This window comes from Anser anser (assembly GCF_964211835.1).
Source record: "Anser anser genome assembly, chromosome: 1".
Taxonomy (NCBI): domain Eukaryota; kingdom Metazoa; phylum Chordata; class Aves; order Anseriformes; family Anatidae; genus Anser; species Anser anser.
In genome coordinates, this window is record NC_139720.1 from 46398840 (window position 1) to 46423607 (window position 24768).

The 24768-nt window shown below is 33.9% G+C and overlaps 1 protein-coding gene across 5 annotated transcripts in view; it reads left to right on the plus strand.

The window, feature by feature from the left end:
* ANKS1B (ankyrin repeat and sterile alpha motif domain containing 1B) overlaps positions 1-24768 on the plus strand; it is a 440891-nt gene that overhangs the window by 128524 nt on the left and 287599 nt on the right. For all 5 annotated transcript variants that reach the window (XM_083852386.1, XM_083852391.1, XM_083852392.1 and 2 more), the window contains exon 10: positions 5284-5449. In XM_083852386.1, coding sequence (XP_083708512.1) covers positions 5284-5449 — 166 coding nt within the window. The remainder of the gene's footprint in view (positions 1-5283; positions 5450-24768) is intronic.

Consider the following 24768-nt stretch of genomic DNA (forward strand, 5'->3'; position numbering starts at 1 on the left):
TAGAAGTATCATAATGTTCTAAAGATAGGTTGGGCAGAACATAGTCTACTATGGTGGTTAGAATTTAGGCAGAATTTAAGGGTAAGAATTTAATGGCAGTTTGTCATTGTCTATATAAATGAAAAAGAAAATTTCTAAAGGTGGCAGATACATTGCATTCTTCCTTTGTACTTTTATTAGAATATTTCTCCTTTAAGGGTTATCCAGGGGGGAAAAAAAAAAAAAAAGGAAAACCTGCATATCATACTTCTTATCTGTTAGCAGCAGTAATTATAGCCTTAGATTTTTCTTTAAAATCTGAATTATCCAACAATAAGGCCATTGAAACTGCCTACTAGTCATTCTCTTTCTAGATCAGTGTCCTTAAATTATATTTTCAAGTATAAATATTTATAGGGACATACATTTTCCATATATTTTTTTAATAAAGTTCCTTAAGGCTAAACTAATTATTTCGTCTAATCTTTGTGATTCTTATTAGGTTTCTCACATAAGTTTTGATGACGGTTAGTGTTTAATGACAATGAAGTCATACATCAAAAGAGAGACTTAAGCAAATCCAGTTCCAGCAAGTTTTCAAATAAGAGGATACAGTATGGCCTTCAAATGTGAATAGGCTAGACCACAGGAGGTCAAGGCAACTGTTCATGAATTTAGAATTTCTAAGTTATACAGAAATTAAGAATTATCTGTTGAAACACAACATACCTCCATGAGTTGTCACTGTAGAGAAATTATGAATGATAGCAAATGATGTGCAACAGCCCATCTTTTAAGAATGGCTTTTCTGCTATTGCTCATCTGGCAGTCATGTCTGACTGATGTATTTTTCACATAATAATATACTTGAAATAATAAACTTGACCTGATTTCTGTAGGATAAGAGATGGATGGTGTGGAAAAAAAAAACAACATTAAAGACAAATTCTTTCTTCTTGTCAGAATGTCATTTCAGATTAGATGCTTACTGAGCTCACTCTACCCTTCTGTTCTCAGGTCATACAAAAGTTTATATATACTGCTTATATTGCATTCTTTGAGCATCTATCATTCAGACTGATTCTTGTAAGGAATGTAAGAGTATCTAGAAGGCTAAAGATTGGCAGAAACATGGAGAAAAGGCCTAACTCGAAATCATGTAGGATTTGAAGATATGCTCTTGAAATGGAATACTGTTTTTTCATACTTGTAAATTACCACTTGCAATCACCATATTTATTTTTTTAGAAGCACATTCACCCCCACTGGTCAACAATCACATCCTTTTTCTTTCCTCTTCTGTTTTCTAGTCCTATTTGGGTTTTGGATTACAGCTGATATACATTAGACCATCAAGTATATGCTCAGAAGAGACCCAGTTGGCCAAGTACCTCTGGTAAAAGGGCTTGGTGTTTTCCTTGCATGTTGTCCACAACTTGAGTCTCACATTGATATTTATTATATAATAAGCTAATTTATATCTTAACAGGATGGGCAGCTGTTCTCTAATACTTTCTGAGTGACTCACCCCCTCTCACTCATTCTTTCACTTCTATTGTGTATATATTTTTATCTTCCACTAAAGTACTCATTTTAATGTACCAACCCAGCACATTACTTTTATAAAGTTTTAATTTCAAACAAGAAATAATTCTGACATTATAGCGGATGGTGAGTTACGTTTGTCATCTTCAACTTTTTGGAACAGCTTACCGAAATTTGATATCGGATCATCTCTGAATTTTAAAAATTAAACTCAGATTAATTTGATTTCAGAACTAAAGATTGCTCAACTATTATGGAATTTTGTATTTCTTTAAAAGGTTTTATTATGCAGATGAAAATATCTAGGACATATGTAGGATTTCTGTAGAATTACTGCACATTAAAGTGGGTGAGGTGAGACAACAGACCTGATATTATTGAGAAGATTGTTGAAGAGTTTTTAGTCTTAGAAAAAATACCGAATCACATTGCTTGATGCTTGAAGATAATTTTATGTGATCTGCTAACATCTAACTTGAATGGTTTTAGAGCTTAAAACTTTCTAGAAGGCGCACAGTAACTGCAAAATGGAGAACACGTTACAGCAACCAGAAGAGTACATTGCTTTCCTCCAGCAATGAGATTTTTGTCTGTTTTGCTACAAGTACACTTTTTAATTAAGGCTTAACATCTTCAGTTTATTGTTCATTTGATAGAATTACAGATGTTTTTAATCAATAACCTTTTTTTTTGACTAACTTATTTAAGTTCTGTTTGGCAGAAATTATATTTGCTTTTTTAAGGAAAGAGTTAGGAAGAATTTACTTGTCAGTGATTTACATTCCAGCCACTTTCCCAATAACCTCATCATTTTTATGTATTCTTCTCTGACATTTATATTCCTGCAATGTTAATTATACAATATTGAATAATATTCAGAAAATTGAATAAAGTGTTGAAGGCAATTAGGAAAGGAATAGAGTACAAAAGGGAGAACATCATTATGTCACTAAGGGATTTTTTGGTGAGTCCCATCTCGAATGCCATGTGAAAATCTGAACTCTGTCACATCACTGAAGACTGAGAGGGTGGGGGTGACAGGGATGGTCTAAAGCTTGGAACACCTGTGTAAGTAGAGAATAATTTCTCATTTTCTAAAAGAGAGAACCAGGTAGTGTATGATGGAGGTTTGTGAAATCACGAGTGGATATGTAAGGAACAACCATTTGTTGCCTCCTAAAATAGAAGAATTAGGGGACGTCAAATGTAGTGAGATAGCTAAAAACAAAATAGGGTGCCTACAACCTTTAAAAAAGTTACATGTGCTCTGAAGGCAACTGGAGAAGGTAATTTTAGAAAGTTTGGTTAATGGACATGAAATACAAAGTCAGCACCTTTTACCTAAGAAGTGCGGGACTCTTAAAGGGTTGTAGGCCGGAGAAGTACTATATTCTTTTGCTGGCCTTGTGCTTGTCTCACTGTTCTCTGGGCCATCCCTGTTGGCTGACTTTGTCTACAGAGTATTGGGAGAGAGAGACGTAAAATCTAATGTCTATTCTCCTTTCTTTTTTTTTTTGTATATCCATTTTGAATGTATTTTCTGTAGCTGAATTCAGGAGCTGAAAAGGGTGTTGCTGCAGTATTTGGTGATAATTTTAAGACTACAATAAATCTTTATGGGCTTGTCTAGATAGATTTTCTATTACTAAGGTTTTGGCATTCTGACTTACTCTTGTAGAAACTTGCATGTACAGGATGAAATTGAAGTCTGCTGTTTTAGTCATTGCACTTGTAAAGAATTTTTTACCTTTGTCTTGATACAGATGACTTAAATGTGCAAGGTAGCAATTCCTTTTTTTCAAGATATGAAAGAACTTTCTTCTTGTACCGCAGTTGCATTTCGGCCACTTCAGTGCCTCCATGCTACACAATACAGTCTTGGGAGAAATATTTTCTATATTTATTGTGATAAAAAGGAATATGTTACAAAGTTAACAGCGCTATTATTTATAAATTGCAAGGATTTTAAAGTCTTATTGGATTTAAGCCTAAGGTTTCAACTCATGCATACTTATTTGACTAATAAAGCTGTGTATTTTTAAGCTTTTTTCTTTTGCTTGTACTCTTCAAAATGTCCATGCTTCATTTTATGCAAGTGTAATTCACAGGATTCAAAATAAATATATATTTTTAAATAAATAAATATATTTTATATTTAAAATAAAATTTAATAAATATATATTTATAATATATTTAATAAATATGTTTTATAATAAAAATTAAATTTATATTTATCCACAGAGGATATGGATTGCAGAAATAATTTTTGCTTACCTTCATTTAAGGAATAAGATGACTCAAGTTTGAAAAGTTGTATTTCGAATTTCAGTTGGCTCACTTACAAACTTTGTCTAATTCTTTGTTTTGTCTTTGGAGTCCCAGAGCTTAAACATATAGATATCTTGCTCATGCAGGAAGCTCATACTGTGACTAAACATAAACAAGAAAGGGTCAAAGATGAAGAGATGCAACCATTTTGTATATATTTTTTTCCTTTAATTCTTTCCATTATTCATTTTCAAATTCTTTATTCAGCAGCCAGTTAACCTGGGAGTTGTTTAAAATTTGGATCAACTGAATTCATCATGTACAATTTTGAAGTAGGTCTCCTGTTGCTGCCATCTCAGCACTCTTTCTAGAGTCCTTAAATTTCTACCAGGTTTTGAACTCTCATAAAAATTCAGTCATGACACAACGAGCGGGAAAAACTGCAAGAAGTTTAATAGTGTAATGATCTGCTAACACTACAAATCATTTACCTACAAAAAGGGACTGCTATCCACAGCCACAGTTTACACTAGGTGATATGAAGAAAAAGGTGTTATTCCACATCCTGCGCTGGTCATCACATTCTTCAGTCACTTTCTAAGTACCACTATGATAATATCTATCCATTTTATTATATCATATTTGATTTATGTAAAGTCCTTGACATTCTCAGTCATCCATGTGTCCTATATGTGTGGGAATATCTTTGACCATGTAATTGCTTTCTGATGCAATTAAAAAACACACCAAAACAGAAACACATGTCAAGAAACACCATTGGGATTGTATGGTATCTTCTTACAGAGACAGTCTGCTTGATCGGACAGCTCAGCATTCTACCAAAACTTCTAGCTATTGGCTTTTTACCCTCCCTTAACATTTCCTAATGTTGGGAGTTCGCTGTATGTATAACTGTTAAGGGACTTTGTGCCATTATTGCTGCTCACTCAAATATACAGAAGTTAGTCATCTTCATTCACATCCTGGGATTCTGACATCAAAATGTAGGTGGCACATCTTTAGCTTTCTTATATATAATATAAGCATATTGTAAAAGCATCCCCAAAGACAAAGTAATTGCAGTGGTAAATGGAATTGTCTCTTTGATGAGATATAATCTTTAAAAAAAAATATGAATAAAAGACATCCCCTGAATTAGAACCTAGCAAAGCAGGTATGGCGACACCAGCTATGTTGGAGCGTTTGCTAAACGCAACAATTGATGAATAAAGATTTTTCTGTAACCACACAAGTACTATATTACAAAACAAAAACAAAACAAAACAAAAAACACTACAAACAAACAAACCAAAAAAGAAATGTTATCTTTGTCTGAGCATGTAGATAATCCTTCCAGTCTGTTACAGTTTGGATTTCATCAGAATGTGGTATTTAACTTGCGGAATTTTAAATCCTGATAGCCAGTTACTTACTTTGCCTTTGTCAACTGAGAAACATTTCTCTTACCTAATTATATTTTTTGCATTTCAGGAATCTTATTCAAAGAAGAGAGGTTATGCATTGGAAACGATACCCTCTGCACCTCTGGATGCAGTTCCTTCAGAAAATGACAACAATCTTTGTGATTCAATAGACATAGCAGTGACCAAAAAGCCTTGTTCCCTAGAGATAGCAAGAGTACCTTCCTCAAGACCAGGTAAATCACCAAATAATTCTTTAACTAGTCTTTTGTGTAAGTGTAATGTTGTAGGAGGTGTAGACTTTCACCTATTTATGTTTTTTAAGAATAAAGTACTATATTAACTTATCTCAGCGTGATTATAGCCTTTCATAAGCAACCATAAGAGCTTAATATCAGAATAAAGATTAACATCAAAATGCTATAGGAGGGAAAATAAAGCAGAGGTTTAAATAATTTCCTAGATAAACATAAGACAATTGTGAAAAGCCAACATTAAAAATCAAATTTCTTTAAGCCCAGTCATTTCCAATAATCTATTTACCAACTTGTTTCTTTTTTTTTTTTTAATGAAGTGCTTAGCAAAAACATTATACAACTACTTCAGAATTTAAAGTACTCTGAGTTTCCATGTTATATAAAGGAAGACCTGCTCCCTGTTTGAAAATGAAACAGTGAAAAAGAATTGATAGAGTTATTAAATGACAGTGAAATATCTTTTCACTCTGGTAGATTGCTATTTGTATTACACAGGTTTAAACAGCAGTGAAGGTACAGTGGTTACTAAACAACAAAATTATGCTGAGTCAGATGAATCATATTATCTGTAAGGACTCTGTTTATTCTGTTATACAAAATCATATGCTCTTTTCCATTAGCCTTGCTTGAATTCTTCATTAGTCACCACCTGGTACAGGATTCAGAATATAGTAGTTTCACTGTAAGTAATTGGACAGAGAGACTTCTTTGACAAATGAGAGTTCTCAGCAGCACAAACCTATTTGAAAGGGTCTGTTGACTTTTTGACTTATGCTATCTTTATTATGAGTTATGATTTGGGAAATATGCAAGAATAACAGATGATTATTGACTACACCATGTTACATATCTATTCTGCATAAGTGGAAGCACCTTCTTGATTTCACAGATGAACTAGAATTGGAAGAGTGACAGCTGTATCAGGCATAGTATATAAGGACCAAAAATCAAGCCACAGCTTTGGATTCTGCAAGCTGAGGTGGGGTAGATCATAATTCCCATCTCACCAAAACATCTGGGCAGAAGATGGCTTGAGGCAACCTGCTACGAACAATGAGCTAAGAGGTGACACAAGATAGGATAGCATCTTTATTGCAGAGTTGCACAGAATGGATCAGAATCTGACCCAAACATCAGTACAACTTTGCATGTAACTGAAGCTTTACATTGTTGATGATTTTTTGGCTCTGAAAATCTGAAAAATTAGCAGCGTGTACAGAACAGTGCTGAACAATTTTATGGTTTGTTGTTCACTATAGGAAGAAAATGCCAAATTATCCTTGTTTTTCAGACTTCAGACTTGATTAATCACTGTAAACATACTTATTGCAATGGGAAGATTGCCATACAGTGCCTCAGCCCCATGAATTTGCTGAGGGAGTTCATTATATGCCTCCATAGTAAATAGGGCTCAACTGCAAAACTTTCTACTGTAATTAGTATGAAAAAATGCAGATGGACTTTTCACTAGTTAAAATACCAGGCTTTGGAAAAGTGCTGTCTGGTGAGCACAGGCATTTTTGATAGGCTTAGTAAGTCCATTAAAATCAGTATGTAAACCAGGTGCTAAAAAGGACATTTTTAGGTCTTAATCTGAAAATATATTTTGTGTATGGTTAAAAATGGGTTGTATCAGAGGACCACAGAATAATCAAGGAAGCTGTGGTACGTTCATGAGGCACCCGTCATCTTTGTAATATATAACAGTCAAGTTAACAATACAAATGTATTGTAATTCTTTCTGTCTTAATGTTCCTATATACTGCTATAATCTTTTCCTTGGCATTTTATTGGGAAGAACATTCAGCTGTATAGATGAGCAAATTCCAAAATGTGATTTTATTTTAAGCTATAAATATAGTAGTTATCTAACGGAATGGCTTGTAACTTATATTTGTAATCACATTGAATGCTATCTTACACCAGAAATGACCCAAATAAAATCAGCCATATCACTCACAGTTTTAATTACTTAATAATATGCATAATTTTATGTGAATGTCAGGCTGCCAGTTTAGTTCATGCACATTTATTGCTTGAATAAGTTATGCAGGATTGCAGAGATCATTCATTTAAAACAAATATTTAATTTGCATTCCTTTTTTTTTTTCTTTTTTCTGAAATTTCCTATTTTTGTATCACTGAGTTGCTGACTTTGGGAATACTCTTTTTCAAATTGCTGTTCTGTGTCATGTGTAGTGCTCATTTTCAGAGCATGAGGCAGTGCTTTGAACATAAAATTGCATCTGTCAGTCTCCTTTCCCCAGGTGGTAGGATGCTCTGATGAACTCTTCCCACTGTCTGGGGCATTACTAGCTCTTGCCAAGTAGAAATGAGACTGACTGCATTCAGTCACTGAATTTCCTGGATTGAGAAGAAAGGTCATTCTGGCTGGCCTTTTACGCTAGAGAGCTGTATGTTGTAACTATTATCTGTCCTGCTAGTAAACACCTGACAGGTTGGAAATAATTACCTTTCCAGTTATTGTTCTCTGATCTACTGGGAAGAAAAAGACTGGTTTGTAGGTTGCTGTATTATTTTTAATTTCCTGAATGTTACTCTTGAACTGGTAGGGAATAACAGAGGATGAGAACTCCATGCACCAAATGGCAAATGATTGTTAGGTGTAGTGGAGAAAAACTGGACAGAAAGTAAACTAAGTTTGTTATTTCCACTTCTGAAATCCTGTGTTGTGTGAGTTCTATGTCTACCTGCTTGCCAGAAATTAGGTTTATATACGAAGAACAGTTACATTATTGGTCTATACGGGCAGCTAAAACAATTGCTTCCCATTAGGACTGGTCTAAGAGAAAAAAAAAATTGTCTGAGTTTGAGTTGAGCTGGTCTTTGTTTCTGCAGTAGATTGATAGGACAAGGTTGACATCTCTGTCAACCTCTGATGATGTGCTGGCATCTCTGCCACAGTTTCATTACTTTTAAACTAACAGCTAAGACTTGATAGGAATGTTCTGAAATATGGCACTCTGACACATTTTTTTCTGCTAAGTAAAATGTAAATTTGGATTGAAGATTTACTAAATGAATCTCATAAAATCAGTGTCACCAAAATCAATTGATTCATAAATCAATCTTATTAATATTTCTGCTAAGCTATTCCTGAGAAGCATCTGCATTTCTTGCAGTGGACATTTCTACCAGTCATTTCAGACTGTCTTTCCTTCAGGAAAAAAATAATAATAAATGGATGTGGAATATTTAACCTTGAAAAATAACCATAAAATTGTATTAGTTCATCTTAAGGATGTAATTAAGTTTTCTGAACAATTAGCAACAAAGTTGTTACCTCAGATAGGTGTAAAATCTTAATAAATGTCTGAAGCTCAAGGTACTGGATAATTGTAATGCTAAAGTAGACACTGTCAAGTATCTTCATGAAGTCAGTGTTGTTTTTATCAGTTATCTAGTGTCTAGAATTCTGGTAGCAGAAATCTGGCTGCAACACCATGCTGTATTTGGACATGCGCTGTTGAAGACCCTTACAGCCTTAACTTACACCCTTGGACCCTTTTACCATACTCCATCCTTGAACCTCTTGGTGTCATACCCACTTTATGTAGCAGAAATATAGAATGAAATATGGGCTACATTACAAATAAAAATAAATAAATAAATAAAATCAGTGGAATAAGCATGTGTCTCTCCTGTTAGAGAGATCATATCTCTTTCAGTTTGCCTCTATAGTTTCTCCTGCAGAAGGTCCCTGAGAGACTAGGTGGCAGTCTAGGTGCTAAAATTTTAATAATAATGACTGGTGTTCAGTACATTACTTAAATTGTTCTTAGGTCTCATCAAGTATCATTAGGAAATAGAGAGGACTTTTCAGACCTTTTTTTTTTTTTTTTGAACTTGTGAAAAAATATCCTTTTTTGGAAAAGTCAGTCTGGCCGTGCAGATTAACAAAGGTTTTAATGCAGCATCTTTATAACAGAAAGAGACATTGCTATCCATGTATTGCATGAAAATCTTTCTTGGAGAAGAGTTCTAGTTCACGGAACCTACTTTTTCCAGATGTTATCTTACAGTGGTTGAAGACTGAGTAGACCTTAGTGAACCATCTGTAGCTCTGGAAACATCTCAGCTGCAGCAGTGCAGAACTCAGCGTAGGTTGCAAAATCCACCTGAGAAATAAGTTAAATACTTAGGTGCTTCATTTATACTGAGCTCTCATCCACTACATAGTCAAGAGTTCCCAAGTCAACAATTTTAAAGATAACCCTGGCACAGATCCTTTACACAGTTACATCTAAGATACGGCTTTTGTCAAGGGGATAAAAATGTTGCAAGGATTTGAAAAAGGAAGAAATAAAGGAAGGGATATCTTAGCAGCCGTTTTGGACATTTACCCACCTAAGTATATTTTGGAGAAATCTTGCTGTTGTCTGTCATGATATGTTTGATACTTAGGAAAATTACATAATTTGCACTTGAATTCCATTAACTTGTAGGAATGATCATACAAGATAATAAATCTATAATGGACTATACCTTTTTCTTATAACCTCATAATCATAGAAGAGAAACTAATAAAACATCATATAATCATTAAGGTTGGAAAAGACCTCCAAGATCATCTGGTCCAACCATCATGCTTGTCACGGATACTTGTCACTTATTACAATATGTTAACTGCCCCCAAGTTGCCCTATTTGTTGCGATGTTTTAAATATTTATTTATTTATTTATTTTGCTTTCTCAGCTTGGAGTTCCTCCTCTTCTATCACTACAGTGGAAAGGAATCTAGGAATCTGAAAATCTGTAGCCACAGACAGGTGTCTGCTCACCTCTTCTTTCATTCCTGTGTTTGCTATATAACACCGTGTTGTCAACAATCTCATACAGATATATAGTAGAGAGCTCTTTAGAAACCTGAACCAAAAAATACCCTAGCTGTGATAACATTGTTATCAATTGTTATCAAAATGAAAATATGAATCTTCTACAGAGTTTCCAAGGTCGTCAAACACTTGGCTTGGTAAATAAAGTACTGTTTGTCAGGTCATGAGTTCTGATTTTTTCAGCAACAAATCTTCACAGCACTTTTCTGAATATTTGGACATTTCAATTCTCCAGATTGAGATTTAGATAGCAAATGCATATTTTCTTGTGTAACAAATTTATACCTTCACTTTTGTGCAGCTATTTTCTAGCTGTAAGTAAACCAGTGCAAAATGGCCATAAGAAGCAACAATCACACTGCCAAATATACAAAACTGCCTGCTTGCCCTTCAATTTGTTTTATGGAATGGCAATTAAATAGGCTAGCCTGTGTCACCTATGCCTCATCATTTTGAAACTATAACTAATCTAAAGGATCATGCACTAACATTTTGAAGTCCATGTAGCCAAATTGCTTCAAACAGAATGGCTGCTGGTAGACCTGTATTTCATTTAAACATGCTATTTAAAACAGAGATAGTAGGATGTAGTGCACTTAAACACATGACCCTCAGTGTCTTCTCAGGATTAAATACTGTCAGTGATCAAGAAAGATCTTTTTAGCTGTATAGAGAGAAGAGCATAATAAGAAAGGCAGTCTCTTACCAATGAGAGTAACTGCAGTGTGTAACAATTAATCTAGAGTCATCTGAAAATAGCTAGAATCTATGAAATTTAACCTAATTTGACACATGCATGTCTATAGATACACTCTTGTTATGATGGCTAGAGTACTCCATACAGTGGTAAAATTGTCACATGGAAGTCTTCCAAAGATGTGTACTTGTTATCACAGAATATTTAGGTTGTTTTTTCTTACTTCTGCCTATATGCATCCATTTAAAGTACTGGCCTCTGTTGAAATTTGGATGATAATATCTGCATACTCGTATTCCTCCCTTCTTTTGTGTAAGAAGAGGAAAGTGAAGCTATCAGGGTTATAAAAAGACCTGAAATAGCTGAACCAAAAAACAGATACCTTTTTTTCAGTTATACGCTATATTAGTCCTTTTGAAAATACTTTTAATGTTTGCTGTTTTTAGCTGATTTCTAGTGAAATTTACTTTGAAATGAAAATAGTAAATTATGAGACAATTTTTCGGCTGTACTTTTTGGTCAGTAATTTATTCATAGTGACATACCTTGCCCAACCTTAGTTATAAGACCTGTATAAACTTTTTCTCTGCTCTTATTTGTCTTCCTTTAACCTTTTTCTGAGCCATATGGAGAGAATTTGGCTATAGCACAGAACTTCTCAATTTAGTTAACAGATTAATTTATAAAGATACAAGGATAACATTCAGAGCTCCAAGACGAAAATCATTGCCAGAACACAGTGTATTGGAAACCAGACCTACCTTCTCCTGACTGAGTTTCAGTTATGATACGTTTCATATTTATCATTCCTCCTGCCACAGTATGGACTACACACTTCTTATCAAAAGCATTTTCATCTAATGCATTAGCATATGTTTGCAATTAGAATTTTTAACTTCACATGACATTTTAGTAAAGGTTAAGGGAGTGCTGGCTGAAGAACAAAATATACAATAGCTCTTTGTATAGCTCTTTACAATCCATTTTGTTATTTTTTCTTCAGTGCAAATAATATATATTAATTACCTTTTAAATATAAAAGAAAAGATTTATGAAAATTATGCCTGGAGAGTGTTTGCTGATATAGCTGTTCCTATAATATAAACTATAAAAGTATACATTTTTATTTTAAAGTATTTTCTGGCATTTTGTAATTCATTTTTCTCAAATTCATTTTTTGTTATTTGCAATATACAGCACCACAGAGATGCAATTTCAACTATTAAATTATTTTCTTGATCTTAAAATATCTTCAGTTACTATGAGGGATTTATTTCAAAGTTGGAATTTTTTAGCATGTTACACCACTTAATTATGTTTGGACATAGGAACAATACTGTGTACATCTTCTGTGTATTTTTTTCAAGATCCAAGAAGTTCTGTATTTGCTCATGAGAACAGAAAAAAGAAATAGATGCAGGTGTACAACTGAATAATGTCCCATTAATGTAGAGTCTTCCTGTGACTTTCACAGCCTTACAAGCATCTTTTCTTAAAGCACTTTCTGGCAAGCACTAATTTGCTTCTATTTTTCAGGATTTTTCTATTCATGTAAAAAACAAAACAAAACTGAAACAATAATTCGTAGTTCATTTTATCCGAGTAAAAATCCCCAAAATGTGGACAGCTCAGGAGTTCTGTTTTATCATACTAACATTTTCTTACTAATTTCCTTTTTTGTGTTTTTCCAATGGCACTATCAATTCTTGGAGTACCAACAGGATGCTTTATATTAGCTTTTTTAGTATTCTCTTTCTTAAAGAAGCACAGTTCATCTGCATTTATGATTCTATGTTGATTTATATTTTGTTAACAGGTATTATTTGACAAAAACAGATTTTATGCAGGCAAGCAAAAATCAAGCATCAGCATCTCAAAAGAGATGAGAGAACTGAGAAAGCAGGAAGTGGAAGTATTCAGTACTCTGTTTGTTTTTTCATACTTGACTGATTCTTGTGCATTTAACCAGCAGCTTTAAGAATCCCAACAGACAATATGAAAAGAAATGAGGTTTACATGGGCTTTTTGACCCTCCCACACCAAATGGTATTTATACGTTAAAGATGTGTAGAAATTAGATATATATATACATAATATATATATATTATTTTTTTTCCACGTGGGTAGTTTGAAAAATAAGATTGAGTGAGTGTGATATACAGTGGATGCTTTCATGCAAATAAATCTGGAACCATTACTAACTTTTTCAAATTATCTCCGTTGCAAACATAGACCACATTACTAAATTTTAATAACCCAAATGTAATATTACCCCAATGTATTATAAAGGGAATGTCAGATAAACTCTATTTACTTGTATTAAACAAACTTATATTTACATTTAAAAAACAGATTAATTAATAACTGTTTTTGCTGAAGCTATGCTAATTTGCATTGCCTGTACCCCTTTCATTTATTATTGATGGTGATCCATATCAGCTATTCTATTTTCCTTATGTTGGACTGAAAGCCTATAACTACTAAGTGTATTCCATTAGCTTTCTTCTAGTCTTCTCAAATATTATCACTATTCTAAGTCCCATTAAGAACTAAGTCCAGCACCATTTGTTGAGATAACTTCCTGCCAGATCTTTATGAATTCTTGTATATAAATTAGATAGATCCATTGATTAAATTATTTTAGCATTAGTACCTCTCATTTATCATTCCCTTTGGATGAAAACATATTTTCATGCGAGTTTCTGTTTGATATTTAGCGAAGATATTCCACATTTCTACTGTTTTTATAATACTAGTTCTCCTGCCACATCCATAGAGTAATGTGCAGCAAGTTGGTTTGTTCTATTGACCATTTTCCCCACTCCTTTATGTCCTCAGCGCAGCAGATTTTTATTTATTTATTTATTTAATTACTTTATTTATTTATTTTTGTGGGAAAATAGCTTTACAATCATAATTAAAGACTTCAGAATGCATATGCACAGGGGGCTGACATAAGCCACTTCAGTTCTTACATATTTCAGCTTTAATGTACTTTCCTTTACAACATTATCATCCTTCTAAGAGTTTGTTAGTATATAATTAAGATAATTGCTCCCTATCATATTCTCCTCTAGATAACGTCTTTGATAACATCCTTAACAATAAAATGTTATTAAAAATACCATGTCATTTCTGAAATTAAAGCACACGGGAATGACTGATACCATGTGACCAGTTCATTGTCAAATTGCATGCACGTCTCCACCTATCCAGTATTTTCTAATAAACATATTTATATTGTTAAAATAATTCCACTTTCCAGAGGACTAGCATGCATTTTCTCTACACAGAGAAAGAAAAAGGCTGCTGCTTGACATATGCTACGCATTTTCTCATGATTCATTACTTATTATTCATTGAAATACTGTTGAAAGAGAAGTTAGCTTTCATAGGAGTTTTGGACAATTTTTGCAGATGAGTGATGAAAGTATTTATCATCAAAATGCACACGTACTGACCAACACAGAGCTTCATCCATCCCAGTGTGATTATCATTTAGAATGGTGTCATTATACACTGGACTGCTTGCTATCAGACAAGAACATTTATTTCAAATCGAGACAATAATTCAAAGGAACATAATTATTTTGAGGTATTCTGCATTTTAAAGCCCATATGAAAATCTATTTATCAGTATTTTAATGTTTTCTTTGTTAAATGGTTATTGGTTCCAGCATCCTTTGCAAGTAGTTTTGAGTAAGGGATGAAATATACACGTATCATATAAAACATATTCCATTCTGATAAGTAATTCTACACTTCAAAATTGGATTGTTTTATAATTGAGCAGATATAAATAACTGTCCCTCTTATAAGTGACATTGATTTTACAGATATGTAAAGAATAACATTGCTGTAAACTCCATTAAATTGCTAACAATAGCAGTAATAGTACAACTATAATAATGGTTTAATTTGTTTACATTTTATGTGCATCTGGCATGTTCTAGAGAAATATCATCTTTTGTAATGGGTTTAGAGAGATCTTCAGTAGGCATTTAGCTCATATGCCTCCTAGTGCCCCTGTGGATTTTCTACAAACCTTTAATTTAATTTTCTACAAACCTTTTCAGATTGAATTTTGCTCAGTTTAGAACCTGAAGGGAAGCAGTTATTTTGTACTCCATACTTTCTGTTAAGTTATACTCAAGAGTTTGCACATTCTCCTATTTTGCATTAGGATGAAACTGAGCCCTAGAATTTGAGAGATCCAGTCCTCGAGAGTCCATGCTTCACTGGGCTTGTGTCTATAATGCTGTAAAGTTCAAGTATTATAAAAAGAGCTAAAGTTTTTTTTCAGAAGCTGTAGTGGGGAATTCAGTATAGGCATGCCTTGAACTGCGCAAAGAACTCTGCTGTCTTTTGTTATAGATGAATTTTTCCACTGTTTTGGTGTCTCAATGTCCCATGATAAAGCTGTTTGACTCTGAACAATTAATTAGACACTGAAATATACATATCTTAAGATCGTCTAGGCATTCTCAGCTGTTGCAGAGAATTATGACATTAAAAATACTACTTTTCTCTCCTGCTGTTTTTGTATATTTTCAGGCTTTTTTGATATTTTGTATTAAAGTTTGTAAATTTAGTATACAATTTGTTAGGGAGTGCTCTGTAACTAGCTGTAGATGGGGAATAGAAAATGTGTAGTCTACAGTTGCCTTACAGCACAATTATATGATTGCTTGCAAGTTAGGGATTAGATCTGATAGCAGGGTGATCCCTGCAATTTCTGTGGCCTATGGTAGGGCCCTTATATGGGATGTGGGGGATCGATCAAGCTGAGAACCCTAAGTACCAGGCTATGGTACGAGTGACTACATTTGTATCATAGCATGTAAGAATGCTTTTAAGTATTGAGCACGCTTCTATCCTAGCTGCATCCTAGTTTTATGTCATGCCAAGATATAAGCACTCAATCTCTGCCCTCTCTGTCAGAACAGAGGGGTGAGCTCCAGTGGAACCTGTGAACTAAATGGTCAAAAGATCAGGCTTATGGAATACCTGCTCTGCACACTTCATGTTTTTGTTTGTTTGTTTCTTTTTTTCCACATTAACCTTTCTTGTAGACAAGCAACAGGAGCTCTGTCCTGCTCCAAGAATAATTTCTGATGAAAATGCCCTGAAAATGAAAATTTTCCCCATGAAAATCAGTTTTGATTAATCAATTTTGATTAATAAGTTTTTATATGGTGAAAATAATTTGTCAAAAGATTCCCAACTACCTGTACACAGCATGCATATGTCAGTTTGGTGGCTCTGCTAACAGATGTTGAAGTCTCTGATATGTGTTATGAATTTTTTAGGTAAACTTTTCTACTAACTTTAGTACACTTGGAAAGCAGAAATCTTGGCATAGCTTGCTAAATGTTGTTAAAATCAAAATATTTGCAGAAATATTAAGCAATTACTAAAATAAACCATTTTTGTACATAATGAACAGATTTATTTGTTTTGTTCAGTGTCAGAGATGATTAAAAAATAGAAAAACATTGATTCCTAGTGAAGGTACAGTGTTACATTCTGTAAAAAAAAAAAGATTTTCCCTCCTGTTTTATTTTAAGTTAAATAAATTAAAAAAAAAAAAACTCATTTACTTCCATTTTCTCTGCTTCTGGCTCTCTTTCTGCATCTGCTAGTCCTGATGGCAGTATGTAACTTGCTGCCAAAAAGTTTCCCTCTACTGCTTTGCAGAGATTTTGGTTTTACTCATTTATATAATTTTCATTTTTGTACAGGCCATCTCAAAGGCAAATTTGAAGTGTGCAAGAAATGTAGGATTTTGCTAAATATCAAAATACGATGGGAATGGGTTTGCATTGCCAATCCACATATGTATAGATACAGCATATTTTTACTAACAGCCAGTGACAGAATGATTTTCTACTTCACGCAGGATATCAAACTACTCTTTTCCTTTTTTCCCAGTATAACTTCAAACACTGCAGATTTGGAAGAACCCATAGGAAAGAATGTTTTCACCCTTGCTTGCTTTATTGTTCTCAAAAAGCAGGAAAAAAAAAATTAGAAGGATCACTTCATTTAGTTTTACTCCAGAGCAAAGCGCATTATTTTTTCTATAATATTTTCTATTACTGTATGCAATATTATCTGTTCTGGATGAGGATAGTAAAACCAGCTGTTAATTTCTGTTCTTTCCACTGTAGCTCCAGCTGTTCAGTCCATTCCATTTACTTTCAGATAATGATTCCCTCCCTGCTAGAAGATATTTAAATAATTTAGTACAATTAAAATTATTTTCTTACCAGTAATACTGGGATTGAAGTTAAAATTCTCTTCAAGAGCAAGTCTATTACTTCAACATCTCTTTCTGTCCTATGTTGTGAAGAAAAAACATCAAAACTTTCTGTGACTATTTTGTAAGTAAAGCTAGCAAGAAATATTTTTTTCTGGTAAATTCTATAGGTTGTCTTTCAGAGTTTGTATCATCCAAACTATTAAAACTTTAACAAGGATTTGCTATGGATGGGTTTCTTAAAAGTATTAAAGGCCTTGTGAAGCCATTGCAAACACAAAGCGATATGTTTTTTAATTGCTTGCCCAACTCCTAGATATCAGCCTTAGAAACACAGTGTGCAATGAATTTGTGACTCATATTCACATAGAATAATAACATTTGAAATACAAAGTTTGTGGTGGTTATGAGTTCTGGCAGTAAAACTGACAGGAATTCTGTGAATTCTGCCTTTTGTTGCTTACCCGTTGTCCTGTAAGAACTGTATGTGAGGAAAATCAGAGTAAGCATGTTATGTTTCAGCCAGGAGGAGCAGGTAACCCCAGTTTTACTGCTACTGAAATGTGTATCCCTGTTACTTCATTGTCTTTTCTGAATTTGGAACATGAAGGTATGGTTCTTATGTGAGTCATAGAATCACAGAATGGCTTGGGTTGGAAGGGACCTTGAAGATCATCTAACTCCCTTGCCATCATCAGGGATGCCACCCACTAGATCAGGTTGGCCAAGGCCCCATACAACCTGGCCTTGAACACCTCCAGAGATGGGACAGGTTAAGAAGAAGGTGAAGAAGGTTAAAATTAAGGAATTTTGCAGCATCAGGAGCAACATGTATGTGATCATACTTTACAGGTGATTCTTTAGAAATTGTTTGAAAATTTTTTTTTAAAAAAATTAGTGCTAAGAATTAGGAAGATACACCACGTCTTTGCTGCATTGGTGGTATGCTTTCCTGTCTTAACTTTACTTTGGCTTTCCCCTACTCCTGGCCCTGATGGGAGAATTCAGCCAGTTCTATTTTCTCTCTAAACTAGGAAAGACTGACAGTTAAAGATGGTCTGAAGAAGAGCAGAAGTATTTAATTCATTCAAAACAGAAAAAAAATGAAAGAAAGAAAAGAAGAACAAAAGAATTCCAGTGCAATTCAATAGTAATAATTTGTTGAAGTTAAAGACTGAAAGTTAAGGGATGTTAAATATTTTTAAGCCATATTTTTCTCCATCAAACTTGGAAAAAACAAAAAAGAAAAAAAATACTTTTATCTAATTATGATCTCTCATTTATTATTAATTAGAATCATAGAATCATAGAATATCCTGAGTTGGAAGGGACCCTTAAGGATCATCAAGTCCAACTCTTGATACCGCACAGGTCTACCCAAAAGTTCAGACCATGTGACTAAGTGCACAGTCCAATCTCTTCTTAAATTCAGACAGGCTTGGTGCAGTGACCACTTCCCTGGGGAGCCTGTTCCAGTGTGCAACCACCCTCTCTGTGAAGAACCCCCTCCTGATGTCAAGCCTAAATTTCCCCTGCCTCAGCTTAACCCCGTTCCCGCGGGTCCTGTCACTGGTGTTAATGGAGAAAAGGTCTCCTGCCTCTCGACACCCCCTTACGAGGAAGTTGTAGACTGTGATGAGGTCTCCCCTCAGCCTCCTCTTCTCCAGGCTGAACAGGCCCAGTGACCTCAGCCGTTCCTCGTACGTCTTCCCCTCCAGGCCTTTTGTTGGCCAACCAATTGTCGGATGCCATCAGGTACTTCATTTCTGACCCAGTTTATGTGAATATTTCTTCATGTTTGGATATACTATTTTGGCTCTATTTCAAATGGGCCAAAGCAGAATGATGTAGAAATTTCAATTTATTCATTGGATATCAATAGCAAATACAAATAGCATGCTTTTTTTTTTTTTATTATTTGAAAAGTTTCGTGTGATCTTTATCATTCTTTTATATAGTTAAATGCAGCTCTTAAAAATTCCAAGGATCTATGCAAACTCCATAACAAGTGTGGTTTCTATAAGAAATGTAGCAGGTTTCACTATGGGAACATTCAATAGGAAGAATTTTAAGAACTCTGCAAAGCTAGCAGGTACTTGGATAATATAAAACTAAGCTAAGAAGATAAAAACAGTGAAGAAAATTGCAAATTGTAAGACCAACTAAATTAAACATGTTGAAGTGTATAGATGATTCAAAACACATAGTAGAAGTTGCTATGGTAAATATTGGTTTTTCAGTTGGAAGGTAGGCTTAATGCTATGCAATAAATGAGTTCATTATAACATTTCACCTGAATTTCCTCCGATGGAAAGTAACTTATTGTGTGAATATTAATAAAAAGGGAAGAAATTTAGTATTTTTCAGAAGAAAATGCTAAGTGTAAATAACAATAACTAAAAGTAATATATTACAAAATTGTTTTGAGGTTCCATTATAAAAAAGATCTGATTTGGAAATTCAAAAATAGGATCAAGGTTTTTTTGTTTGTTTGTTTGTTTTGTTTTTTGATTACTGAAAACTCTAATTCTGTAGTGCTTTAGTGTCACAAATTAGCTGTTTGTGCTTGGAAATTGGGTTGTATTGTTACAAAATTACCCACGGTACTCCCTTTTTCTTTCTCAAATGACGTGGATGTTATTGGGGCAACATATTGGACTAGATAGCTGATTTGCTTTGTTACAGGTGTTTCCATACTGCTTTCAAAATTAATAGCAGAGATTTTTAAGATTCCCTGAATTCTGACTGTGTATCAGGTGTGCATACTACCTGCTGGACAACTTCTTTATGGTTAATCAGTATACTCTTACTATGGATAAAATATACATTTCTGGTTTGGAACAAAATACTTTAAATATATATTACATGCAAAAATGTAAGATTTCCAGAGTTAGAGTTGAGCCAAAATGAGAGCGAGTGAGTTGCTTGAATATTTACAAACCTTAGATAAGAACATCTGGATATTTAAATATTTATAAATAAAATTTCTAGCTCTTTGGCTTTTAAATGTTTGGTTTTATGACTTCAGTGTTTTATTAGAGAGCTTTACTAACTAACTGATACTTCAGAAGAAATGAAGCTTATGAAAATGTAGTTTTGTCCATAAATTGCATTTCCTTGTAATTAAAGATAGATGCATATTGGGAGGTTTATCTTCAGGACTACTTAAATTATTTATTAATGGAACTTGTGGCTATCATTAGTATTATTTAAATGATTTGAAAGTACTTACTCTGATCACATATGCAGTTTATATTATGATCCAATTTGAAAACATAGCTTAATTCACCTGTTGACTACAATATTTGCAAGAGTAAAGTACTTTCCCTGCACAGCACAGTTTGGACGTTCTCTTTGGATTGTAGAAGAAACCTTGTGAAATACTAAGTCATGCAAATGATAGCATTCAGGGTCATCTCACTGGTGAGATAAACTTAATAATAAGCATGAAGATCCCCAATATGGATCATTATTTGAGGGCGGGGGAATTGTTTTACAAGACTACTAAGCTTTCTAGCTTTTAGTGAATGACTGAAATAAACAAAAATAATTTTTTCACCTATATGAAATGGTACACCTATGGTATACTTAGACCTTGGGCATTTCACTGAACTTCCACAAACATGAAGACTACATGCTGAGACAACACAAATGTAGCCATCTATGAAATATCTGTTGTAGACCATACAGTCATTTCACTACAAAACTTTTAAACATGTGAAACCCAACAACAACAAAAAATATAACAAAAAATAAGTATATGGCAACTGTGTAGTGTTGTTTTTGAATGCTCAGTTAGACACCAACAGCTTACAGAGGCAGTCTCAAAAGGTTACACAGGAAATGGTGGAAATCACCCATCATCTCTCATTAGTATTTAATGAGAGATGTTATTCCAGACAGTTGCCTGGTATTACAAGGGTTATGCAAGCTTGAAGCAGTGCCAAAGTCTATTTGTGCAGGTGGGTGATTAGGGGAAATAAAAAGTTGATAACAGTCATACCAAACTCTTGTGGATGATGCAGAAACAACTAAACAGACCCCCTGTTGCCACTGGAATGCACTTCACTGCTAATTAATTCCAAACACTATCCTGAAATAGCTGCCACATCCAAGACTGGACCAGTTATAGCTTCAAGTGCTTTCAGCAAGACAGTTGCAGATATATATTTACAATCCTACTCAGAACAATGGTTATTCAGGTTTAAGTGTTCAGGAAACAAAACAAATTCAAAAGAGCAAATTCAAACAGCTTAGTCCAGCTGTTCTCTGTATGCATCCAGTTTAGCTACCTACTGACTCCATTATTCAGTATTCCATCTGCTCTTTTGAAAATTCTCCTGTAATGTTCATTCCTTGAAATCCTGAAATACATGGCTGTCTTTATCCATAGTTCCTAGATTTGTGCCATGTTGAATAGTTATCTAGGAGAGATTTACTTTGGGGATTTAATCAAGTTAGAATAATTTTAAAGTTGAATCCTATACTATGGAAAATTGCCTAGTCCCTCAACTGGGGCTACTTTAGAATGTGCATGTCTTTGTTCTCCGTCTGACAAAATAGGAGGTTTTCTATTGTTTTCTCCAGGTTTTCTCCTTGAACTGCAGCACTTCATTTTCTTTATGCAATTGCTGTGAATCTTTGCAATAGATCCAGGAGATTCAGGAGACATAACACTTTTATATCACTTGCTGTCCAAGAAATCTTATACGTGGTAGCCCTGTATCAAACCAGGGGAATTCCTACTGTCTTGTGATCTACTCTGCTCAGTTTTGGGTCTTTCACTGTTATCTTCTACCTACTTATTGGTGTATGCTGCTGCCTTGTAAATTTACTACTGGTGGAACCAGTAGTAAATCCACAATGAATGAGCTGAGCCTAAATAGCACTGGCTCCATAGAAAATTTTCAGATATATTGTTTTAGGACTTACACTGAAATCTGTTGATGGGAATGTTGTAAGGTAATGGAGTGATTCTCCTTGCTGTCCTTTAGAATGAATTAATTGAGTTTTAATGAACCCTCTGCAAGCCTCAGTGAGCTCACCATGCCCAAACTCTCTTTAATCCCACAGAATCAGATTCATAGATTCTTCACGTGGGCCTGGTACTCTCTTACTCAGTTAGAGAAAGCTTAGCAATGGTAGGAAAGATTCCTTGAGGCACAATTTGGAAAAGTTTCTTAGTCTTATCCTCAGCATGATCCTATATTCGTGCTACAGCTTCCATATTTTTGATCATCTATGGAAGGAGAAAATACTGGCGTATCTGTCACTCCAGTGTATTTATAACTGACAAGTGTTCTTCCATACCACTTTATGAAGATTTAAAGGACTAGATGATAACTGCCATTTAGGTGAGATCCCATTATTGAAGTTAAAAAAAATAAGTTCTTATGTCCATAATGAGACCTATGTCAACTTGTTCATTTCTCAGCCAGTCAGTGAAATTAGCCTTTCTGGTGGCCATTACCTCTGTGAGGAGACTTATGTAAATTCATCTACTGGTGACTGATCTTCCACAAATAGTACCATTTCCTGATATCTTCTTTTATAATCTTCCAAGATTTCTGTTGAGGCTATGACTGATTTCTGTCTGAGACAGATGATTTGTCTGATGACTTAATGTTCCTTTCAGAGCTTTATGCCTCTTTATAATACATTTGATGTTAAGAGGACATATAACATATACAGACAAAGGCATTCCAACAGTTTCCCACTGTATTTTTTCTAAAGACAGGTCCAAAATCATAGATATTACTGGATTAGATGAGTGCTTTTCTAACAGTTTTCTAATAGGCCATCAAATTGCATCTGCTAGAACTGATCAAGCTTAGATCTGTCCTGACACCACACTAAAAAGCATTTTGATCCCATACAACATCAAGCCATTTGGATCTTTATTCACATTTTTGCATTTTCGCAATGCTGGGATCCAAAAGAGATGTGGGGTTTTGGCCCACTTTCACATTTAGAACATTGCATGAAATCATCTGCACTGGTGCACCCCTGGCCTGCTCACTGGCAGGACAGAACAAGAAGCTGAAAAGTCTTTGGCTTAGTGTAAGCACTGCTCTGCAACAATTAAAACAACAGCATGTTATCAACATTATTCTCATCCTAAATCCAAAACGCATCTCTGAGGAGGAAAATTAACTCTATCCTAGCTGAAACCAGGACAGCAACTCTGAAATTTAGTTTCTGATTTGCTCAAAATTTTGAGAAAAAAAAAATGCTATTTCTTTGGAAAGCAATTTAGTTACCAGCATATTAACACAGAAATTTAACTTTAGACCCTAAATTTCTGTTCCAAAAATTAGTCTTATTAGATAGACATATATAATACATTACATCACTACATAATGTACTTTTCATTTCATTCAGAAATACTTTTTGTACTGAAAGGTTGCATTACAAATGAATCACTGAGTATTTCTAATGTCAGCGGTAGTAGACCAATGTTTCTTCCTGTAAAAGGACTGATTGATTGTTACATAATATCTGTTGTGTTAGACACGATTATAGAGTATATTCATAGTTTAAAATATTTTTATGAACAAGATTAAACTGGGTAATAGATAAAACTACACACACAAAAAGAACAAAAAGCATCATTGTTTGCAATTGTATAGTATATGACAATGTGGTGAAAAATAGATTTTGTGAGGTGTTTGTCTTGCTGCTTCCTTCCTCCCTTAGCATCCTCATAAACAGGTGCTGTAAAAAATGAACATATCCCATACTAAATGACTTACAAACTTTTAATTTGTTAAATTTCAAAGAACAAATTATGTAAATTTGTTCTTGTTCAATGCTATTCAATTTCTTTTTAGCATTTTCTTGTAAGAATAGATAAATAACTGTTGGTGAAATATGGAATAACAGGAATGGACCAATAAAAGGCTGATCTGGACTTAGTGGAGTTGATTCGATATTCATGTTTTAGTATAACTAAAATCAATCCACCTGTCTATTAATCAAAGAAAAAAATATCTGTAATTGAAATAATGCTAGTGTGGCTTGAGTATAAGAAGATTTTTTTAAATAACAGTAAGAACAATATGACCTTTAACTTCCAAGCAATGTTGTAATTTTTATCTACAGTCTTTTGATGTGTAAGGAAAAGGCTAGTAAGTATAGACAGATTGTTTCTCTTTTGCATGAAGGACTACATTATTGTGACCATTACTGTTTACTTCCTCTGTAAATACTTCAAAAATTGGGAGAAATAGCAAACAGAATTTTGAGATGTATTAAGATTTGAGGTATGGAACCCTGTCTAATCCTGTAAGAAATTTAAGAATAACTTTTTAGTTATTTAGTAGTTTATTTAGTTATTTAGTTATTTAGTATATTCTTTAGTTATAAATGTACTTTTTAGTACATCCATCAGATGTTTAATGGTAAATGTGATCATGACAGTACGGTAATGCTTTCTGTCCTTTAAAACCTCATATGCTGAACCAATCAATATACAAACAAACCAACC